Here is a 23,172-nt window from a genome sequence, read left to right on the forward strand (position 1 = left end):
CAAAACTAAGATTTATTTTTATTTTTCACGGCTAAAACAAACTTAAACCGAGGGACGATGGAAGGTTTCTGTTTATCAAATCTTAAAACGGTTATAATCGCCGCGGGCGAGAGTGCAAATAAAAAATTCTGAAATTCAAATTAGCTTTCCTAATTACCAACCGTACTGGTGACTTGTTTTGAATTGGTAATATCCATTAGAACTATTCAACTTTTTATTATACCGAGGAAGCATCAGTTACTTCTCATATTTTAAAATTGATATTCTCATCAAAAATTTATTTCGCTGCTTAATATCTCTCTAATTTAGAGACAACAGAAGCTCCTGGAGCCGGAAAGTAAATCTAGACCCGACATATTTCGATAAGAATTGTCTTCTTTGTATTTCTGCGAACCGTTGAATTTTTATTTTAGACGACAACATGGTCACAGAATTAAAGCTTTTTTCGCACGCTCCCAAAAAGGTATGCTGTCATAACCGGGATTTTATCCGAGTAAGAGCCTGTAAGAGTGTGGTCAAAGAACATTTTTCTTTGAGTTTTTTTTTTTTGCTTTGAGATATCTTGGTTCTGCAGATAATAGGAAGGGATAAATATCGAGGATCTTTTAAAATTAACCCTCGGTGTGGGAGCAGAATCTTAAGCATGGTGCGATTTGGCGGAAAGAGAAGAAATAAAAAAATAGAATCTGCTCTTTTTGGGGGAGATTGTCCGTAAAGGCTTACAGCTGTTCCCCTTTGATGTTCTAGACGCATTGGAGTCTTCGAAGAAAGCTGACAATGCGCCAAAATTAAAAAAGACAGTTTCATAAAAAAAGAAAGAAAAATTTATTTCAGTCTTTAAAAAATACGTTTTATATTATGAACAATGTAGACTGATGAATATTCCCTTACGATGAAGAAAAAAAACCAACTGGACTCAAAGTCAATTGCACCCGCGCGTGACAATAACAACATCGTATTTTTTTACGGTTTTAAATTCCGTGGATAACCAATATAGTTCAACCTTTCACGTAATTTTTTATCAGGAAATCGTCCTCAATTCAACATTTCTCTTCTGTACTTTAGTCACACACAGTTATGCAAAACCTATCAGTTACGGAAAAAAAAAATTATCCTTGTTACCCTATAAAGAAACAAATCAGTATGTTTCAGAGACAGTTGTGGACGCAAAAAAACACAAGGTTAGCCATAATATCAAGAGATTCTAATTTAAGTTACCATCAAATATCACACGCTGTTTTCCATGAAAGACTTCAAGTTCACACTTGGCATGAAGTACGAGGCACGCAAAGAATCAATTCGTTTATCAAGCTATTATTAAAGGAGTGCGTTACCATGAAAACGCACGATGTGATCTGGAATGCGTGATCTTCTAAGTGCTGTATGCTGTAAACTAACACGTAAAAAATGGGTTGTATTTGAGGCAAACCGTATATTTTAACACAGGTGTACAGATAAGCGAGTCTGAAAGGAATCTCACATGACTTGTTATTGATGATTTGAGTCGGATATCTGATTTAAAAAGATTGTGGTCTCCAGGGAAAAGGAATATCAAACGAGAGATCAATTCATGTGCACATTATAAGAAATTTAAGAGATCATGTGGGGACTCTCTTGAAGCAATATTTCACAGTCATAGCCATCAGGGGCGTTGCAAAAGTAACTCCTCATCCCCTCCTCTGGCCCTCAATGCGACAGGTTTCTATCTCGGCTCAGCGAATACGGTACTTTTCGCGGACATTTTGCCATGATCAGCGTATTCTTCTCAGTGGCGAGATACAAAAATAGCCCTACGAGGAACTTATGCTGTATATAGAGAATTTTCACTGATTGGCCGCTTTAATTATTAGTTCTTATTGTTTTTTTGTTCAGAATTTGGACACGAATAGCATAACAGTTGGTTCTTTGACCTACCCAGCGAAACCCTTTCAATATTTATCAAGTGGTCCTTGTTTGAAGAGATTACAAATATCTACTAATAATATTCGCAATTTTAGATGAGTCGGAAGGTGCTATTTTCTATTTTTGGTTATTATTGTCACGCGCGCAAAACGTAGGATGCCACACGATACACGCGTGTCACGCTGTAGCGGTTTCTTACGGCTTTCTTTAGAGCTTGTTCATACGCAACCGTTTGTCTTTAGTGGAACAATAAATTTTACGCCAATTTATAATTTTTAAGTCTGCCCAGTCTTATGGTTCGTATAAAAGTGTTACAAGGCCATCTTCCCAGTGCGCAAGTCATTTGGTCCATCCTGTTGCAGCTGATCCTAATTTCAGTAGTATTTTTATTGGTTCTTATTTATGATCTATTAAAGGACAGACGCATAGATAGCGTCACCATTAACCAAATTTCGCCCTTTTCTTATATAAAACAAATAGTTTCCATATGTTGCCTGCGTGGGTCTGTTCAGGAATGGATCACAGCAGACTTCAAAATGTGGTAAGAAACATCAGTGGCATACTGAGGCTGAGCCTCGTGCGCCATGTTTTTGTTCTTAGTAAATCTATTTGTTGAATTGTTCCCCCCCTCCCCTCCCCTCCCCTCTTCGTCGGGATTTCGTCAAGCCTCCCTGAAAATTTACCAGTGCTAATTTATAATCTTAGGTAGAGAGAGTATATATTTCAGTACAGTCTTGCAGAAGAACGCGATTAAAAATCCGGCCAGCAGATCTCGATCCACTGGAGTTCAGCACGTTATGACAACGCCTCTCAATACAGGGAAAATATACACGCCGAGATTTCTAGTTCTACGATGGCCGTGCCGATTTCAAAGGGATTGTTTCCTGTATGAACTGATCCTCCTAATCATTCAACACTTCCATATAAGTACTTTCTGGCCACAAAATTAGTTTAGAATTGCAATATTTACGGGATTCCCTGGGGATTATGTGGTAATACATATTCTTCAAGTTCTTGACCAAAGTCTGGAGTCTGGGTCAGAATGAACTGAGACTCTGTTTTCTCAGACGGTCTACCGGCTTCCAAACTGTGACTGTAACCGTAGAAAAAGTACACCAATAAACCTGGAATGAACGATAACAAATTTTTACACTGGAACGTTTGCAATAATTACCCATACATGCCAAGAAAAACAGGAAACTAATCCGGAAATAAAAGAAAAGAGAAGTTGGTCGACAGATCAAGAAACTCAACTTTCAACTTGCAAAATTTATGCCAGAGTGCTATGCCAGAGAAAAGGCGCCCTGGGGAAGAGGTTGCCTCATCCACTACTCGACCCAGTCCTCGAAGCTAACATCTATAAATTTCATACCAATTTTCAGTTACTTACCTAGAGACATCCAAATGCTAAACCTGATATACGTCCAATGATTCAGCGTCACCAAAAGCAAAGTATTGACAAATATCGTAAGGGCAGGAATGAACGGGACTCCTGGAACCATGAACGGGAATGTGGCAGAATTTCTGGGCTGCCTGATGATCAACGTCAAAGATGAGACGATCATTAAACCGAAGATACAGGAAAGAATGATTGCCCAGACCTCCCCCGAGCTCAGATATGACTGTGTCTGAGTAAGGCAGATATTTAGGGCCATTATGGATACAGTCAACAAGAATGCACCAACACGTGCATGGAAGCTTGTCGTACTGTCTGGTTCTGTTGTTACATTTGACGACTCCTCATCGTTGCTTTCGACTCGTTGGTAGGTAACCTCGTGACTAGCACCATCTTTGTCCTCAGTCTCGCCAGGACGGCAGCAGACCGACTGAAGCCATTTTCGGGTGCTTTCTTTGGTTCTGTCGTCGTCATATTTGACGGTTTGTACTCCAGGAGTGTAACGCGTCACCAACACAGCAACAGCTACTATGGTGTACGAAATTAAGGTACCAATAGACAACAATTCCACCTGAAAATACATGTGAAAAATACATACTAAGAGTGAGGTGAGATGGCTGGATATTGGCCGAGTTCTTTGTTTTTTTGCGTTTTCATGGACCGAGACGAAATCGAGTGTATGAAAACACAAAAGAGGAACTTGGCTAATATCCAGCCATCCTGACCGAACAAGCTTGGTCAACAAAGGATTTATTATAAAGATAAAGCAAAAAGATTTCGCTTCATTTTAATAAAAGAATCAATAATAAGAGCCGGAAAGAAAGCTAACTGTGTTTATAGCACAATAAACCCACAAAAGTCGTTTGTGTTTTCTTTGGTTTGATTGTCTTCTGCTGCTTTTTGCGACACTATCGCCGATATTGTCCAAAAATTACGAATTTTGTAAGTCTGCTCCACGCGACGATCAAAGCAGGTAATCCTAAGCGGGCAAGATGGGCCCATGTTGCCAATCAGAACACAGGATTCGCTTCAGATTGCTTATGAACGATGCCAGTGATATGATACAGTATGATGTTTTAAGAATTAAAAATACCCTCAACATTTTTCTCAGTGAATGTTGAACGTTCTCTATGGAGTCCTTAACCACAACGCGTTCAAATGGAAACCGTGTTTTTTTACGTTTCCTTTTTTTAAGGTTTCAGTTCTGAGCTACAGTTGGCGTCAAAGAGAAATTTTGTCGTTGCTAAATGCTAAAAAGAGTTACCATGCGGAGAATAATTCAAATTCAGTCTAAAATTTTATTTCCGCTGTAAAACGTTCACTGAATATTCTACGAAATACGCCCACCTCTACTAAGTTACCTGTTATGTTAACAATAAGATACTTCGACAGCTTCGCAAGTGAACCATGTGTCAGACAGCTCTCGCATGAGACTCGATTTTGCTTTGAGTTTTAAAATTTAAACAAATTAATTCCAGTTAAGAAACTTACCAGTTGCTTTACGTCAAGAAGCAAAGCAAGGATTGCAGCTAAACTTCCTTCAACCAAAACCGCACGAACTGGAACCTTTGTCTTCTCGTTCACATGCGCAAACCAGTTGAATAACAATCCGTCAGACGCCATGGAGTATGCAATACGTGGGCCTGCGAATGAGTTGGCCACCAGGGTGCTCATTGTTGCACAAAGCCCACCTATTGCCACGACGTATTTGGCGCTGCTCAACCCACGTTGAACAAAAACCTCAGCCAGAGGAGCAAAGGGGCTCAGTTTTTGATAAGGTATCATTAATGTAAGCACCGTTGCGACTCCAAAATACGCCAAGAAACTTATCGCAAGAGTAAGAATGGTAGAGAAGGGTAACGAATGCTTGGGATTGATAGCTTCTTCTCCCGCCGATCCTATGACGTCAAATCCAACGAAGGCGAAAAAGCAGCTTGCCCCAGCTGCTAAGATACCTCGAAACCCGTAGGGGGCAAATTTTGGTTTCCAGTTCTCCCCATCGGCGAAGTAAAATCCAATAACGATAATGAACAAGATGACGGCTAAGTTTACGAAGGTTACGATTTTATTCACAAGAGATGATTTTTGTGCTCCCAAAGAGACAATAAAAGAAGCCACAAAGACCAATGTGAATGCCAAGAGGTCAGGAAAGCTTCCGAGGCCAGAAACATTCCATGTGGCTATATCGTTCATAAAGAACTTGAATATATAACCCTGAGCAAATGAGTTGATATACTCGCTGCAGGCGCGCGCCAGGCTTGCAGCAGCGATGACATATTCTAGAATCATGTTCCAACCGACAACGAACGCCCAAAACTCTCCAACAGTCGCATACGAGTACATGTATGCGGAGCCGGCCTTGGGAATACGGCATCCAAACTCCGCGTAACAAATCCCAGACAAAGCGGCAGCAACAGCAGCGATGAAAAATGAAATAATAACAGCAGGCCCAGCGATGTCACGAGCTAATTCCCCTGTGACCACGTACAGGCCAGCACCTAACACACAGCCCACACCTAAAAAAGTGAGATCTAAGATTGTAAGGCATCTTTTAAGGCGGCTCTCCGATAGCCAGTCTTCTGTAGGCTTTATACGTGTTAAGTTGTCACACACTTTGGAGCAGCTGTTCATCGCTGTCAAAATACAAAAAAAAATGTTTCATAGAACAGTTACTTTCGATACATTAGTGCGAGAGTGTGTATTTTTTATTCAATATTAATCCTTTTTGTACTTCACCAGTTACAGACTTCCAGCGACAAGAGGAAAAGAGAGGGATGGAAGGGATGGAAGTTCTCTTACTTTTTCGCTTGCTTTAATTTCCTCGCTTGACTAGGGAAGGAAAGGAAATTTCCTACGACATTCAAATTTATGAGATTTTCTGTTGCCTTCCACATCTATCATTTATAAATGTTTTTCAATATTCATGCATAATTACACGGTATCTCATTATCGAGGTGTCTGCTGATAATAAAAGAGGCGGTGAAAAGTTGAGTGTTTTTCTCAAGCTATGATGCGTGTCACACAATTTGCCTTTGTAACCTTTGGTTGAGTTAAAATTAGCCTATAACAAAGGCTTTCCAACTAATCGGTTAGGGTCAAAGCGTAGCCTTGCGTTATTTCCTGTGTTAAGGTAATCTTGAAAACAGAGGGCAAGTTTGAAAGAGCTAAGCTTTACTGAAATACATCAAGTAAGGGAGAGGTGTTCTGATTCCAAATTGAAATTTAAAAATTATTTGATGCTGGCGATGAAATTTTGAACCAGCTATGAATATATGCGCGGCTTGCGTGTTTTTAAGCGCATATATCATATATATTTATATCAGTCCGTCAGGGAAAAAAACAAAAGAAACAACGAAAAAAACAAAATGAAGACAACATAATTGATTGAGTGAGCCTGTGTACAGGAAAGCCTAGATGTGCGCGTCTGCTTGCCTTTTATTTTCTCAATACAAACGTGTCCAATGAAATAAAGAGTAAACGAAAAGGGGGGGGGGAATGATTTAGATTCAGTGTAAAATCCTAATAATCTGCTTTTGAATGTAATCAAGAAGGTGAATCTCCCCCTTTCGAGCTCCGAACACGATCTTCCTGGATGTCTCACTTTTTAGTGGTTTTATTGTTTGGCGAATAAATAAAAGGGTGTGGTATTTCGCTGTGATTCCCTGTACCTAAAGAACATAACTTTGGACACGAATTCAGTACACATCCCAGCATTCGAGCAACTGCGGAGGAAAACAGAAGAAAGAACGCCATACATAATTTTAATTTTAAATACACCAATAAGAACCAGTCTGAAAAACTACTACTAAACATCAACGCACGCAAGGCCTGCGGCCACGACACCATAACTCCGCGGCTTCTTAAGGAATCCGCTTCTGTGATATCTGGTCCACTAGCAGAGTTGATGAATGAATCGATCAAACAATGTAAATATCCTTCTCGATGGAGAATGGGGCAGGTAACACCTCTTTTCAAGAAAAATAATGAATTTGAGTAAAGAAAATTATCGACCAGTTACTGTTTTACCGGCCCTAAATAATGTTTTTGAGAAACTTCTTGCTTCTCAATTAGACCAGTTCTACACTGAACTATTGTCTGAGTACATCTCAGCGTATAGGAGACACTATAGCTGCGAAAATCCGCGTTAATGAGGTTAACAGAAGATTGGAAGCGTAGTCTGGATAACAAACAAATTGTTGCAGTGATATCAATGGATTTATCTAAGGCTTTTGACACCATACCGCATGGACTTTTGCTGGCTAAGCTGAAGGCTTATGGTGTCAACAGTAGAAGTTGTATGCTTCTTAAAGATTACTTACATGGTAGGATGCAACGGGTGGAAGTAGGTGATACAAGCTCTGATTGGCAGGAAGTCAGGCGAGGAGTACCTCAAGGCAGTGTTCTTATACCATTTTTTTAAAAACATTTTTATAAATGATTTATTCCTAAAAATTAAAACTTTACAATTAAATATGTATGCAGATGATGGTCAACTCTACACTGCCGATACGGATCCGGTATCTTTGGAAAGGCGTATCTCGCGTGAGGTAAGCTCAGCAAATGCCTGGTATGAGGTCAATGGAATTATAGCAAATCCCAGCAAACACTAAGGGATGATACTAGGAAAAACTGATCATCAGTTTAATTTCTCAGTAAATGACTCTGGAACTTTTTGGCGTTACAATTGATAAAGATCTTACGTTTAAGCAACATGTGTCCTCTATATGTAAAAAGGTAAACAATCAGTTTAGCGTTATGACAAGGTTCGGCAAACTGATGTCTTCTGAAACCATGCTACGTCTTTATGAGGCATTTACACTTCCTCACTTTTATTATTGTTCTATGGTGTGGCATTTCTCTAGTAAACAAGATTCTGATAAATTGGATCTTTTAAACAAACGTATTCTTCGATTTCTTTCCAAGGATTTAACTCTGAATACAATAATTTACTTAAAAGGGCAGGAACTATAAACCTTAAGGACAAGCGTTTACAAAACATGATTCTTACTATTTTTAAATGTCTTCATTTTTCTGATTATCCAAGATATTTAAAAGATATGTTTCGCTTGCGCTCTAGCACCTATTTTTTAAGAGGACATAATATACTCTGTTTGCCTAAACCACTGACCACTTCTTATGGTGTCAATTCCTTTAGTTATTTGGCTGCAACATCTTGGAATTCTCTTCCTGACTATCACCGCCCTATTTCTGATTTTACTTCTTTTCGACGACTGTTATCTACTGGGTACAATAATTTACTTAAAAGGGCAGGAACTGCAAACCTTTCTACATCAAGATGATTTCTAGTTAGTTGTCTAGCTAGTTAGTTATCTTATTTGTTATAGAATTAATCTTTTTATTATAATTATTTATTAATGAAGTTGCTCGAAGAGATTAGCACCCAAGTGCTGCACTGTAAATTCGAGGGTAAATAAAGTTTATTGATTGATTGATTGATTGAGTGCGGCAAGGTTTACATCGGAGAGACTGGAAGACTTATGCAAGACATAATTAAGGAGCACGACCGAGACATTCGACTCGCCCGTACAACACCTGGCACAAGCCACTCTGGAACGAAGTAAAGTCTATTGATCGTGACCCTTATTACTACACGCACAGGGTCAAAGAGGCAATTCATATAAGACTTCACCCTAACAACATCAACAGGGATAGTGGAATAGAAATTCCAGAAGCGTGGATGCCCACGATAAAAAAAAACAAAACAAAAACAGGAGAGCCGTGCGACAGCGGACCGCCGAGGGAGCAAATCACTGAGTGAACAGCAAGGATCGAAATGCACCAATCAGAGCTGTTGAAAAAACAACTAATCACAGCAGAGCATCATGCTTTATAAGATCACGCATGACCAGTCGACCTCATCGCCTGAAGAAGACTAGCAGTAGGCAGTCGAAACGTGAGACAAACGAAAAGACAAACGAAAAACTTAGCTTTCATTTAAGAAGCTTCTTGATGAAGTTTTTCAATAATTTCCATAAAGGAGATATAGATAAAGATTACCAGAAAAGCTTAAAAGGTTTGACTTCGGTTCTAAATCTATAGTATTCATATTCATTTTATATTAATATAATATAAATTTGCCATCTCATTTTCAAACCCTTTGTTTAAAATGCTTATCATTATTTAACTGTAACGCACATGTAAAAACCTTCTTGATGTTGCTTAGTAAAACAGGTTCTCCTATTTTGGGGTATTAGAAAAGGGAATTTTTGCGAGCACTTTCACTGTATCTTAAATTGTAAATTTTCTTTATTATTTGTATATCCAATCTACTAAAGAAAATCAACGTTGCTTACAGGTTGATTTGCTATCAGTTTATGACAAATGAAGGAAATGAATACGACAACACTGTGTGTTTCTGATTGGCATTTCGTGATGCAATATTTTCAGTGTAGAACTTCTACAAGCGGATTCAGTTGGGTGATCTTAAATAAACTTATCCCCAGAGGATCCTTAAATATTTCGCACTTTATGATTTCATAACCGATTTAAAACAGATGTTTAGGTGTCATGAAAAGCGAAGGATACAGCATCTTCGGGAAATTTTTCACATCAAACCCACTGGATCCACATTTCCTTACCGTTATACATTTTCTTGTGATGTGCGCCGACTCTGCGTGAATCATTTGCTTCGTGAACTGAATTCGGCAGTCGTTTTACCCCGCCAGCAATAAAGACGACATACTTTTTAAATAATGATAATAAGCTCAAAACACTTATTCACTGGGTCACCTAAGCAACTTAAGTGAGTATGTAGTATTTAGGTATGGGATGCAAACAGACATATCGGCATAGCCAAAACACAACTGAATAAAGAAGCAGTAAATTAGGAAGGGTTGTTTTATATAGCGACCACTAATTGGCTAACTCACCCTTAAGCACTGTTTTATACTTTACTGACAAGAAGATAAATATTGATGAGCGAATTACAGCGAAATTTTTCTTTCCATACTTGTGACCCAAGAATCAATTTTCGTTAGCTGCACACGATTACTTAGTTTAGAAGAAAATTGGTAATCAAAAACCCCTATTGCGGTTGCTGTAATTAATGTTACAAGACGGAGTAACCTTCTGTGTCAAATGCCTTTCTAAGTAAAACAATTTTATGCTACAACTTTTCTTTACCTTTTTCCAATTTCAATAACACTCCTTGTTTGAAATAATGGAATTTCAACTTAAGCCACTCGTCTGCATGAATTAGTATAATGTTCAGGGTAGTTGACTGTGAGTTGAAATTCCCCCGCAATACAAGTCTCGCTTTGCAAAAATGTAATTTCAGAGAATAAGCGCACTTTTCAGACAATCAATTCTTAAATCGTGCTAAAAATCTTGTAGATTCTATGTCCAACTTTAAGTACACAGCTTTCAATCAAATGCTTCGTGAATCTTCTCAACGCTCCAATTATTTCGAATGCTCATGTTTACAGTTAAATTTTCCTTTTTCAAACTTCGAAAGTCTCGGAAGTAAGGAGGGTTGAGACACTAAACTTACCTTCTCTCAGCAGAAGAGATCCTCTGTCAAGTTTTTAAAAAGCGACCGTTAATGTTTCAATAAAGCGAGCAGAAGTTCACTGAAAGCCCGCCCGTTCTAGTCCACTGGCTATCATGTAATTAGCAAAAACGGGAGTATAACATCAAACACAGAATATATTATCGTGTGTAGCGAAGCATTAAACAAAACATGACAACACAGATCACGGTACATGTAGTCACAAACGTCTTTCACGTACCATATCTTTTAAATCCTTTCTAAGCAAACCGAAGCGATACAAAGCGAAACGGAGGGTTACGAAGGGTAAAGACGATTGTGACTAAAATAAACCCAGCAAATGCGCTCACCTTAAACAGAAGCTGAACAATCGAACCATTTGAATAAGAAAGCAGTCTTCGCAGTAATGAACGCTACTTGAGCAGTGAAAAAAATTCAGGCCTGTACGGGATTTGCGATACCGGGTAGTCTCTCATATACCGGGTTCTAAAATAACTAATAATTAACAGATAGGTGTAGCAGAAGGGTAAGTGAGTGGGTACAGAGGATCAGTGAACAGTGGACACAGAGGACCAGAGGAACAGAGGGCACAGAGAATTAGTAGTACAGTGGAAAAGTAGGGAACAGAGGATCAGTGAACAATGAGCGTAAAGGACCAGAGGAACAGTGGATACAGAGGACCAGTGGAGCAGTGGGTAGAGAGGACCAGAGGAACAGTGGAACAGTGGGTACAGAGGACCAGTGGAACAGTGGGTACAGAGGACTAGAGGAACAGTGGGCACAGAGGACCAGTGGAACAGTGGGAACAAAGGACTAGAGGAACAGTGGGCACAGAGAACCAGTGGAACAGTGGGTACAGAGAACCAGTGGAACAGTGGGTACAGAGGACTAGTGGGTACAAAGGACCAGAGGAACAGTGGGTACAGAGGACCAGAGGAACAGTGAGACCAGAGGAATAGTGGGCACAGAGGACCAGTGGGTACAGAGGACCAGAGGAACAGAGGGTACAGAGGAACTTTTTAACAAATTCCCAGACAAGCACACACAGAAGGCTCGACTCTGCCAGGAACACCATATTGATCCAGAGGATGATAATATTGATTTGGCTTAAGTGACAGAACACAAAGCTTTTGTCTATTGTAAAACTGCTTTGCCATTCTTTACATGTAGTTTAGGATCTGAGAATTTGGTGGCCGATCAAACTCAATCCCTTAGTTGATAATTTGTGTGAATTTTGAATGCTTTGGTGTTGTGAGCATTCATATTACTCCCACGAGGAGTGAAAGGGTCAAATCATAAGGTTATGGAATACCTACTAGGTATACTACTGTGAGAGGGAACATTTATTACCCTCTGCTACCTTAGACAAAAATTTCTACTGAGAACTTATAGGCTCCTGTCGTAGCTTTGAATTCTCTCAGAGAAATCCTGGCTACAGATTGCAATGGCACATTCAAACAATAGAGATGAGTGTCATAAAGTGGTCGTTCTATAAGAAGTTACCAGCTGATATAGATAAAGGACAATGTAACGATTCTAAAGTGTGTGAATTTGAAATATTCATGGAGAAAAGTATGGTTTAAGTTCTGGTTAAGGATTTTGTTGTAAAAAAGAGAAAGTTTATGATTATTATATTATTTGGTTAGTAATGATGAATAGTTTTGTTTGTGGTCAAATAAATTTCTTGTTAAGTGGAAAAGGTATGGCTAAGATGCTTTGACTGAGACAAAGGTGGCAGTTTGTAGCATCCTTATTGATTATATAATAAAACATATTTTACAACAAGTCTGAAAAAACTTCAACACTTAAGCTTTAGGGGAATGTGATGCGGTAACTAGAGGAGCTTAATATTTTCCACATTTTGCAAAGGGAAAAAATTTTGCCCTACACCTACACTCAGCCTTTTGTACTTGTGACTGAAAGGAAAAAAAAAAAAAATATTCTGACAGTACAGAAACACAAGGTTCAGAGTTGGAAAATGATTCGCTACCTTATATGAGAAACTTTAAATGTAGCCATAGGATTTTAACAATTTTGGGTGTCTTCTGGCACTGTCCCACCTGGTGACTTCATGTCCTCTGTTCCCACTTTTTCTCTGGTCCTCTGTACCCACTGGTCCTCTGATCCCACTGTTCCTCCGGTCCTTTGTACCCACTGGTCCTCTGTACCCACTGGTCCTCTGTGCCCACTATTCCTCTGGTCCTCTGTTGCAACTGTTACTCTGGTCCTCTGTTCCCACTGTTCCTCTGAGCCTCTGTTACCACTGGTCTTCTGTTACTACTGTTCCGCTGGTCCTCTGTTCCCACTGTTCCTCTGATCCTCTGTACCCTCTGGTCCTCTGTACCCACTGGTCCTCCGTTCCCACTGTTCCTCTGGTCCTCTGGTCCTCTGGTCCTCTGGTCCTCTGGTCCTCTGTTCCACTGTTCTCCTGTTCCTCTGGTCCTCTGTACCCACTGGTCCTCTGGTCCTCTGTTCCCACTGTTTCTCTGGTCCTCTGTTCCTACTGGTCCTCTGTTCCTACCCTTCCTCTGGTCCTCTGTTCCCACTGTTCCTCTGGTCCTTTGTTCCCACTGTTCCTCTGGTCCTCTGTTCCCACTGTTCCTCTGGTCCTCAGTACCCACTTGTTGTCTGGTCCACTGTACCCACTGGTCCTCTGGTCTTTTGTTCCCAGTGTTCCTCTGGTCCTCTGTACCCACTGGTCGTCTGGTCCTCTGTACTCATTGGTCCTCTGTTCCCACTGTTCCTCTGATTCTCTGTACCCTCTGGTCCTCTGTACCCACTGGTCCTCAGTTCCCACCGTTCCTCTGGTCCTTTGTTCCCACTGTTCCTCTGGTCCTCTGTTCCCACTGTTCCTCTGGTCCTCTGTACCCACTTGTTGTCTGGTCCTCTGTACCCACTGGTCCTCAGTTCCCACTGTTCCTCTGGTCCTTTGTTCCCACTGTTCCTCTGGTCCTCTGTTCCCACTGGTCCTCTGTTCTCAGTGTTCCTCTGGTCTTCTGTACCCACTGGTCCTCTGGTCCTTTGTACCCACTGGTCCTCTGGTCCTTTGTACCCACTGGTCCTCTGGTCCTCTGTACCGAATGTTCCTCTGGTCCTTTGTACCCACTGGTCCTCTGGTCCTCTGTTCCCACTGTTCCTCTGGTCCTCTGTACCCACTGGTCCTCTGGTCCTCTGGTCCTCTATTCCCACTGTTTCCTCTGGTCCTCTGGGCCCACTGTTCTCTGGTCCTCTGGGACCACTGTTCCTCTGGTCCTCTGTAACACTAGTCCTTTGTTCTCACTGTTCCTCTGGTGTTCTCTTTCCACTGGTCCTCTGTACCAACTGGACCTCTCACCCACTGGTCCTTTGTGCCCACCGGTCCTCTGTTCCCACTATTCCTCTGGTCCTCTGTATCCACTGGTCCTCTGTTCCCACTGTTCCTCTGGTCCTCTGTGCCCTCTGTTCCACTGGTCCTCTGTTCCCACAATTCCTCTGTTCCCACTGTTCCTCCGGTCCTCTGTATTCACTGGTCCCACTCACTATACCCTTCTGCTACATCTATTAATTAATTATTAGTTATTTCAGAACCCGGTATATGAGAGACTACCTGCGATTATTAGTTATTTCAGAACCCGGTATATGAGAGACTACCCGCAATACCAGTGCAGCGCTCTACCAACTGAGTTAACAAGCCCTGCTCAAGTAACGTTCATTACTGCGAAGATCTCTTTCTTATTTGCGTCTTTATCCGCATTTCAAATATATGACTTTCATATATTCGCAGTCGTTTAATCGAAACATTGTTTGCCATTGCAAAATATACAATATGCAAAATACAACCTAACGCAAGAAAGAAAAGAAGCTCAAAATGCAAGTCTAATTGACAATAGCTCTCCTGAAAGAAAAAATCTAAACCTATCAAGAAGCAAAAAACACAGGCAAAGATTAAAGTGAGCTTAATCCTAACACCGACATTACAAGGGACAATGTTCTGATAATAAACTAATTGAAAATGGATGAATGGATGCTTTTGGTTCACATACTTTATTACTCGCCTTTGCTCCTCTCTGTTCTTAACAATTAATATAAAACAATCCTTCCTTTTCCAGGACTATGTCTGTCACCGAATGATGAGTTTTTGACTGGAGGGGGCCTGGAGGGAGGGGGATAATGGTGTAATTATCGCATCCTGCTTAAAGCCAGTGTGATACAGTCAGAATTCCCCCCAACTGCCACAGACAGAGACAGAGAAAAGTACAAAGAAAAGTGGCCGTTAAGAGAGGTTTGGGTGTAAGATGATACAACACAATTTTTCAAAGGTTAAAATATTTATCTTCCACCGAGTGCTAAGAGGAGGAACGTGAACAAAACAAAACTAACAAGGTGCAGCAAGAGGTTATAAACTTTTATAATCTCTTGGGTGCAGTGAGTCTGTATATTTTTTTTTCAGTATCATAGACTTTTTACTGTAGTTGTAGTAAACTGTCCAAGATAGCCTCCTCGACGGTTTTGTCAGACGTTTCTTTTACACCGTCGATTACGTGGTCGGTGTAAAGAGATAATTCAGGCACTTGGGACTCAAATTGCTGGCCTTTACTGGAGAAAGGGGCCGTCGGTACATGTTCAACTGCAATAACGATTGTTTTCCGGTGATTTTAACAACCTCTATTAGTATTTTAAGCCGTAAGAATAACAAAGGCGTCCGAAACGAAATGGCGATGAAACCTGATGAAAAAACCATTGAGGCCTATAAAGTTAGGTTCTCCTCACAAAGAAAAAAAATAAAATAAAGGACATTAATTTGAGACAAAATACTAACTGCACTCATATTGTACTCACTCCTGAGAAATACTACCGCCTCAGAAATATTATTCATGTCTCTGGGCGGAATTGTAATACGTTCAACAACTGGCAAAGTTTGAGTAATTTCAACACGATGCATTGTTCTTATCTGTAACTGTGTTCTCCCCCAAAACCTCACGAGAGGAGGACCATTTCTACAACTAAGAGAAAAAAGGAAAAATTTACACATGAAAAAAAGAAATGAAACTATTCCCCGTCTGGTTTGTCCCTTGGAAATCTTCCTTAATCCTTAAAATCATGTTATAATTCCACAGTATATCAGTTAAGTATAATACCGTCAAGCTGGTCAAAGGCTAGGACGAAAGGAAAAGAGGAGAAGTTGACCCATTAAACTGTAAGAGTGACCAGCGTCTAACCTCAATCATTCAAAATGATCGTGAGAATAAGGAAATGATCGCCAAACTAAGAGGCTCCGATTGTTAAAAGAATTCTCCTTGTCAGTACCAAAGGAAACGACAGAGAAGAGCATCGAGACTAAAGATACTGAATTATGGGTGTAAAATGTTTCCGTGGACAAGTCTGGATTTATTTTTGAGCCTTAAAATTATAAACTAATTCTACACCTTTGTAGGGTAATCACTAAAGGAAGAAGCTTACATGCACTTTTCAGGCCTTTGGTGCAGAAAAAAAGGGAACTGAACACAGTTATTACTTTCCAACAACAATTCACACATCAGAGCGTCACGTTTAACTTAAGTGATAAAAATCTTACGTGAGTTGTCTTAACCTCTTGAGCTAGTTTTGTACGTTTTGACTGGCTATGTGGTTTAGGGCAAGATCCAAGCTGGTTGTACTAGATTTTGTAGTTTAACATTGCCATGCTGGTAATCTTAAAAGCTCGTACGCGTAAATGTTTATACAATAACGCTTAAAGAATGCGTATTTCTCCGTTCGAGGAACGTCTTACTAAAAGTCGCTTAATTCATTTTAGATTTGAAGCGGGATCATCCCCTCAGTATTTGAAGAACGTTTTACTAAAGAGAACGCTTTCACTTTGTAAGGTTATTTGAGCGCTGCCTAACTTAAATTCACACGTAGGTGTAAAGAGGTCCAGAAAATGGAGCTACGAAACTACTACCAGGATCATAAGGGGAGACGAAGGTGTACGGCGGCACATTGTCAGGAACTTTAAAGCAACGTAAGGTGGAATAACGTTGGACGAGGCCTGAAGGATTGCCATAAACCATGCAGATGTTGTTCTGCGGGTCTCCCATAATGAATTCTATCGCTTCTTCAGAGGCATCTCCTATGTCCTCAAACTGTCGAGTACAAACTGGAGTGTTTTCCTTTAACTTGGGTGTTGCTCTAACAAGCTGTATCGCCTGCAAACAGAAAGTAAAAGGAAAAACAAGTACATAATTTATGATCCAAAAAGGCTACATCGTCACAAATATTGCAGTTACAATGTTGAAATACTGGATAAATATTTGATTGTAAATTATTTCATAGACAAGCTCATTTATTCATGGATAGCACAGTAACTGCTAACTCAAATCCTTTCAGAACTCTTCAAATAAAAGCAGAAGGGGGAAGTATTTTCAAGTCCGAGGTAACAGTTTTTAACTTGAAGGACGAACTTGGCGGATATTTCTATAATTAGACTTAGAAGATTCTACTGATCCGGAAGTCTTGAGTTCCGGGCTTGAGAAGTTCCAGATTTGGCAAGCGGCAGTAACTCCAAACTTCCTACCGTCTTCGGTCACTGAGATTTAATCTCGGGTAAATAAAATCTGAAAGCACTACAACTTACAAACAAAGCGAAAAAAATAGAGTCTCTGACTTAGGAAGAGTAGGGAACACTATATCTGCTCTATGATTAGAGACCTGTTCTGTTTTTGCCTCTAATACTAAAGTTTGGCCTTCTTACCGTTGCGAGAAAGTCTTCCTTCATATAGCAACAACTCATCTTTTGCGATCTTTCGATTTTTCTTTTTCTCTTCGTCACACTGGCCAAATTTTTTCCAGGACGTCAGCTGCTGTTTCGTACTCAGTGCCAAGATTTTTTTAACAGTTCCCATACTGGTATGTACCCTTGACAGGCCACGGTCAATCAAAGCCCAGGTTGAGTTGTCAGACAAAAGTGTGAGGAAAGTATCATGGTCTGTTGTTGTCGGTCCAATGGATCTGACAGAGAAGGTAATGAATTCACCACATCTTTCATTGTGCTCTCCCACATTACTACCTTTAGACCCAGATTGCTCACCAGCAGTACTTACTCCAATACCGAAGTCTCCGCGAAATGCAAGAGAGATTTTCTCTTTAAGATACCTGCAGCTGCCCTAATTAGCTCGAATTTCTTTTTGCTTTTTTGCTCTCGGCATCGGCGATACTGAAAAACACGCCACCAAGGGTCTGAGTACCGGCTGGAAAATGACTTCCATAACGTTGCAAGAATATGCGAGCCATTTCTTGCCGTCGGAGCTTGTCAGTTTCTTGAGCAATGGATCTTGCCATTTCCTTTGCTGATTCAGAAAGTTGTATTTGGTTATGCTCTAACTGAAAGGATTTTGTTGGCATCCGTATGTAATGAAGGACAGACGCATGGTTGACCATTCTCTGACAGAACCATGGGATCGTTTCTGGCCGCCCAGAACCAAAAGCTCCTTGTACCTCGCCAAAGAGTAAGCCCTTCGGAAAACAGCTATACGCGTGACCAATATTTGTATTTACGGAATCTCACCAGTCTGCGATGTAATTTGCAGCTGCCGTCCTTAGGGCGGAGAACTTCATCACAATTCGTAACCGTGGTTTATGCTAGACCTGGGTAATGACACGTCCTTTGGTGGAGAAGAAGACGGTCTGGCAGGCGGTTTGCGGTACTTTCATATTCAGAGTGATAAATTCCGAATAGTGCCTTCCCACCACTGGCTTTGCTGATCACCGCTACCGCGTTTCTTGGAAATTTCATTTGATTCAACAACTGCACCCTGCGATGATTGTCTCTGTTTATCTGATCTATTTTTTGAAACCTATTGATCTGATTTGCCTTTGTTTTTGCCTCGAACACGAATCGGGTAGGTAGCTCAACTTTGTTCCCTCAATTTTTGCTGTTTTTGTCATGGGGTCTTCGCTTTGCTGTTTCAATTTGTCTGTAGCCATTGTTTTAAGCTTCATTCAAATCAGTGTCTGTTTCGCCTCCTGTTAGATTTGCTTTATCTACAGCTTTTCGCAGTGACCTTCTGCTGTTGTGAGGCACGAGCCCTATCACTCTTGCGGGAACGTCGGGGAGCTTTTCTTTTTCGTTAAGCGTAAGCGCAGTTTTACGAAAAACCAGCTGGCGCATAACTTGGTTCCATTGTCGCCGTCATCAGCTCCGTGGCCGTGAAGAACTGGAAAGTTCGCTTGATTCTATCTACCGCGAAAGTAACGTTAAATGACGAGCTTTCCTACAATGCCTTTTCACCCATTCCTTTGTGGAATCATTCCCTTCAGAAATGAGGCCGTCCAAGCAATTCAATATTGGTCGAAGCCGCTGGTCTACATTCGCCAGTCTTCCTTCTTTAACTCCTCTTGTAGAATGACTGTACAAATATGGCAAGCTCTCCTCTACTTGTCACGCATCTCACAACCACAGGGGTAACGCTTCTAGGCGCAACCCATTTTCTTCCAACATTTTTCATCAGGTCCTCTTGTAATCCCCTGTAAGGCACATCATTCTAGCTTCATCAAGCAGATTCTCTTTCTCATCGGTATCTTGAGAGGATGTGAGTGCGTTTATACCGCTTTCGAATCAAACCCGTCACACTCTGCCCACTTAACTCGCGGCAAATCGCCTGAATTTTCCTTTCTCGAATTTTTTTCCGGAGACATTATTGTCCAGTAAGGTTTCGGTGAGAACAACAATGTTAATGTTAGATTTTTTCTGCCTGTGATCATGGTTCTAAGAAAAAGTCCGGAAAGGCGCTTGACGCAACACACAACACATAATATGCAACACCCACAAAACAATATAATGAGGCGCTTAACACTTTTAAGGGTTAAACTGCCACACAAGAAGCTCGATAGGCTGACAAGATAAATAAAAATACATTTTTTAAGAGTAAAGTTTTCCAGAGACTAGGAGACTTATCCTTTGCTGTTTTTCGCTTTCGTGATCAGTAAAATTAAGTTATGTAATCCTTTATTGGTAATTCATCTATTATTGCATCACGTTTAGTTCCCAGTTTTTTTTTAGGACTGAGTGTGAATCGGTACGCTTCTGCAAACTTGATACAAAGATTTTTTTAAGCGTTTTCAGTTGATCAAGTTTTACTGTAAGTTCCTCCTGAAGAAGACTGAAGGCTGAACCATCGTAATTAAACAGCTTGCACGGTACAGTTACAAGATGATTTCTTGCTACATGTTTGCTCACTCATTTACACATTTAAATTTCCGTATACATCTGTATGGATTCGCCAAATATCATACCCAGGAGCACAGCCAACGCAAGGTCTCCGCAAAACCCCCTGCTTTGGAAACCCAACATCCCCTACTGCCGAGGTGACCTAGCACACCGGCTGAGCTGCAAGAAGACCCATGATGAGCCTCGCTGTGAATCGTGCAAGACAGCCAAAGACAAAAGTAGGCTGGCAAGGCTCTCACAGCCCTAAGTTTCTGAAATTCCTTGACTTTTCCCAGAAAAATGTAGAATTTTGTGACCAACTGAGTTAACAATACGAAAAACGAATCCTGATAATGGTCTCCAACTTCCCCTCAAAGACATCACTCCACCTATTTATTTATGCTTTTAGCAAGCCACATGCAGTGACATAGATTGATTATTAAATTTAGATTCTCTTCATAATGGTTCAGATAAGCATCGGTATTTATACTTGGTAGCAATACATGTTTATTAGGCCTTTATTTGGTAGACTACAACTCCTTTTCAGTTACTTGTTTGGTTTGGTGAATTCACCACAATACTGATATACATGAAAAATTACACTTTTTTGATCGGTTGAAAATAGCTAGGTGCCTTTTTCATTTACCATTAGTTAAAAAGTAATAACTCGTGTACAAAATAATATAAACTAGGCTCAGCAACAATAGATCACATTAGAAACCAATCAGATTTACACAAAGTACGTTGTTCCGATTGATACATGCAGAAGCTGACGAAAATAAACAGAAGCTTGGATACTTTTATTTATATTGATAAACACTAACAAAATTGCATTCCTGAGTAAGAATTCAGCTGAAGGACAAATTTTGATGGCACACACTTCATTTAGTCAATACTGTCAAAGTTATCTGCCATCAGTTTGTTGATTTCCTGTGAATATGTATCTTTCATGTATACATTATGAATAATTAATAACTTGATATCTCATATGATAAGCACTTAAATTTTTCAAATACTTTAAACTGCCCACACCCTATGAGCTCAACATCTGTTGTTTGTGAAAAATTTACTTGTGCTTATTTAGAGTATCAAAGTACACTTTAATTAACTTAGCTTAGACTTGAGTTTTTATGAAGACAGTTTAATGGAACTGACATTTGTTATGTTTATAGTTAAAAGTTAGAGCTACTTGATGTGGATTAGATAAACATCATGTATCCTCGGAGACCCAGGGTTCTAATCACATCTGTAGACCCCTTAAAAGCACAGTCTTAACAGATCAGTTCCAAACTGTCACAATCATTCTGAATTTTGATTGGTACCAGAAGTTCAATCTTGTTCTGGCAAATGAGAGTGAAGCAGGTCTCACAAGTCCTCTTGTGTGCTCTAGCACAAAGTGATACATGAAGTTCAGTTGCTTTCCGTGTTTGTTTTGGACCTTTTTGTACGGTAGATTGGCACTTTGCATGATGATGTGAAGTTGACCATTTGCATTATGATGTCAAGTTTACCTATTCATTTCTCCACATAACTTGAATTTGGTAGACTCACTGGCATGGAATTACAATTTCAATAATAAGAAAACTTGAAAGCTTCTGGTGGTTTAAATCATATGATACCATCATGCACTTGCCTGTATGTTGAACTCTGCTGTGTTTAAGTTATGTCTCTGATTACTGTTCCTGAAATCTATTATGGTGACACTCTAGTGTTAAATAAAACCTCCAGGTCAAATTGTAAATCTTATTGGGTTAAAAATTATTAACAACAATAATGTAATGTTACTTCAGAGTACTTAACTCAACATATGATTCATTAAAATATAGCTTTTGTTCTGATCTTTTAATGCACTTTTCTTTTTTCCCTAGATTCTTCCATTTGCAACCTCATGTCTGCCTACCTCAACTAAATTTTTCTGTGTTCTTTATTGAAAATACAGTCCCACAAAACCTAAATCATCGGCAAAAATATTGGACAAGATGGCGGCCGCGCTTGCGCATTTCGTCCATAATGGCGTCCAAATAATATAAGAAACTGTATGGAAATTTGTAAAATTTCTAAAATATAACAATCAGGAGCTCATGGTCCCGTCTGCTCTCGATCGAGACATATTCAGTACTGATTCTGCTATTCATCAAACCTCACAGGGACTCGATAAATAAAAACCACTTCCTTCCCGAGCCAGTTCTTTTGTCATTGATTATTGACCTAGGTCGCCATACAGTTCTTCAAAATCCGTCGTTCTCCATCCCAAACACTCGCCCATTACAGAAAAATGCATCAATAAAGTCAACTGCTCTCGATCGAATTGACTGCTACACAGTTCGAAGCGTCCAAATATCCTGTAAAATTGCCATTTCCTCCCATCAAAAAAGTTCCCAACGCGCCAGAATATCCCTTATTTTCCATGTTGAGTAAGTGACGAGACGCCATGTTGAAAACTATGACTGAAATAGTTAAACACGAGCAACGCTGATCTTCGAATCGTCGGCTATATTTGTTTATGTTCTTACAGGGAAATAAATTAGTTCTCGGTCCTTTTCGGAATAAGCATTGAATGCAAATTCAGTAGTCTTAGCGCGAAAACTAAATTAAAGCAAATCAAAATTCTGACATCATGTCATCGCTCTGCCTCGAAATGTCAAAAATATTCTTATGAAATGCTTCCTTAGAGTTCATTTCATATCACTTGCCTTGGAAAAGACAATCAACCTACAAACTTCAGAATTCAGTTCCACTTCGTTACGTAAACATAATCATAACTGAATCTATCAGGCCACTATGGGAGATTATGCTAATGCTTTTTCAGTTCCTAAAATTCTTAGGTTACAAGTGCAACCTTTGTTGTCAAAATGAGACCTCCTTAACAAAGTTTGGCCAATAACTCTCATCTTCAGAATGAACATTTCAGGACTTTTGTATGCTAGTTATCTTGTGTTATTGATGAACAGGATCAATATTGAAAACTATCTAATGGTAATCAGATATCAGCTCTTCTAATGGAAACCCAATGAGACACCAGATACTAAAAAGCAACCAATTTCGTAAGTCACACAAGTACGCATTGCGGACCTATTTTTTGTTTTCCTTAGAATTTGTGGCTTTGGGTATTTAAGTTTACTATGGAAAAATAATTTCTACTTATTTTCATCATTTTTACTCTTTTAAGCGCTTTCAAAATTCCCACTCTAGCTTATTGCGTGG

General features: G+C 39.9%; 2 protein-coding genes and 1 pseudogene across 2 annotated transcripts; all 3 read right to left on the reverse strand.

The window, feature by feature from the left end:
• Positions 1–921: 921 nt before the first annotated feature.
• Positions 922–10,919, reverse strand: LOC131793824 (cationic amino acid transporter 3). The gene is made up of 4 exons (XM_059111308.2): positions 10,809–10,919; positions 4,790–5,931; positions 3,293–3,869; positions 922–3,026 (listed from the first exon to the last, which is right to left on the reverse strand). Exons 2-4 carry the CDS (start codon positions 5,927–5,929, stop codon positions 2,869–2,871), a joined length of 1,875 nt encoding a protein of 624 aa, XP_058967291.2. The 5' UTR covers positions 5,930–5,931; positions 10,809–10,919; the 3' UTR covers positions 922–2,868.
• A 2,102-nt stretch (positions 10,920–13,021) lies between these two features.
• LOC136283484 (S-antigen protein-like) lies at positions 13,022–15,726 on the reverse strand. The gene is made up of 4 exons (XM_066172436.1): positions 15,604–15,726; positions 14,086–14,301; positions 13,452–13,874; positions 13,022–13,408 (listed from the first exon to the last, which is right to left on the reverse strand). Exons 1-4 carry the CDS (start codon positions 15,724–15,726, stop codon positions 13,022–13,024), a joined length of 1,149 nt encoding a protein of 382 aa, XP_066028533.1.
• A 434-nt stretch (positions 15,727–16,160) lies between these two features.
• Positions 16,161–18,271, reverse strand: LOC131793923 (uncharacterized; annotated as a pseudogene).
• Between the last annotated feature and the right edge of the window lie 4,901 nt (positions 18,272–23,172).

The sequence above is a fragment of the Pocillopora verrucosa genome, chromosome 9, assembly GCF_036669915.1.
Source record: "Pocillopora verrucosa isolate sample1 chromosome 9, ASM3666991v2, whole genome shotgun sequence".
In the NCBI taxonomy this organism is placed as follows: domain Eukaryota; kingdom Metazoa; phylum Cnidaria; class Anthozoa; order Scleractinia; family Pocilloporidae; genus Pocillopora; species Pocillopora verrucosa.

Excerpts from the sequence above, each read along its gene's own strand:
- LOC136283484 (XM_066172436.1), bottom strand. The coding sequence starts at position 15,726 with ATGCATCGTGTTGAAATTACTCAAACTTTGCCAGTTGTTGAACGTATT. Across the intron at positions 13,875-14,085 it reads AAGAGAACACCAGAGGAACA|GACCAGAGGACCAGTGGGTA; the intron begins GTGAGAACAAAG and ends TTCGGTACAGAG. Across the intron at positions 13,409-13,451 it reads AACAAAAGACCAGAGGACCA|AGGAACAGTGGGAACAGAGG; the intron begins GTGGGTACAGTG and ends ACTGAGGACCAG.
- LOC131793824 (XM_059111308.2), bottom strand. The coding sequence starts at position 5,929 with ATGAACAGCTGCTCCAAAGTGTGTGACAACTTAACACGTATAAAGCCT. Across the intron at positions 3,870-4,789 it reads TTCTTGACGTAAAGCAACTG|GTGGAATTGTTGTCTATTGG; the intron begins GTAAGTTTCTTA and ends ATGTATTTTCAG. Across the intron at positions 3,027-3,292 it reads TAGCATTTGGATGTCTCTAG|GTTTATTGGTGTACTTTTTC; the intron begins GTAAGTAACTGA and ends CGTTCATTCCAG.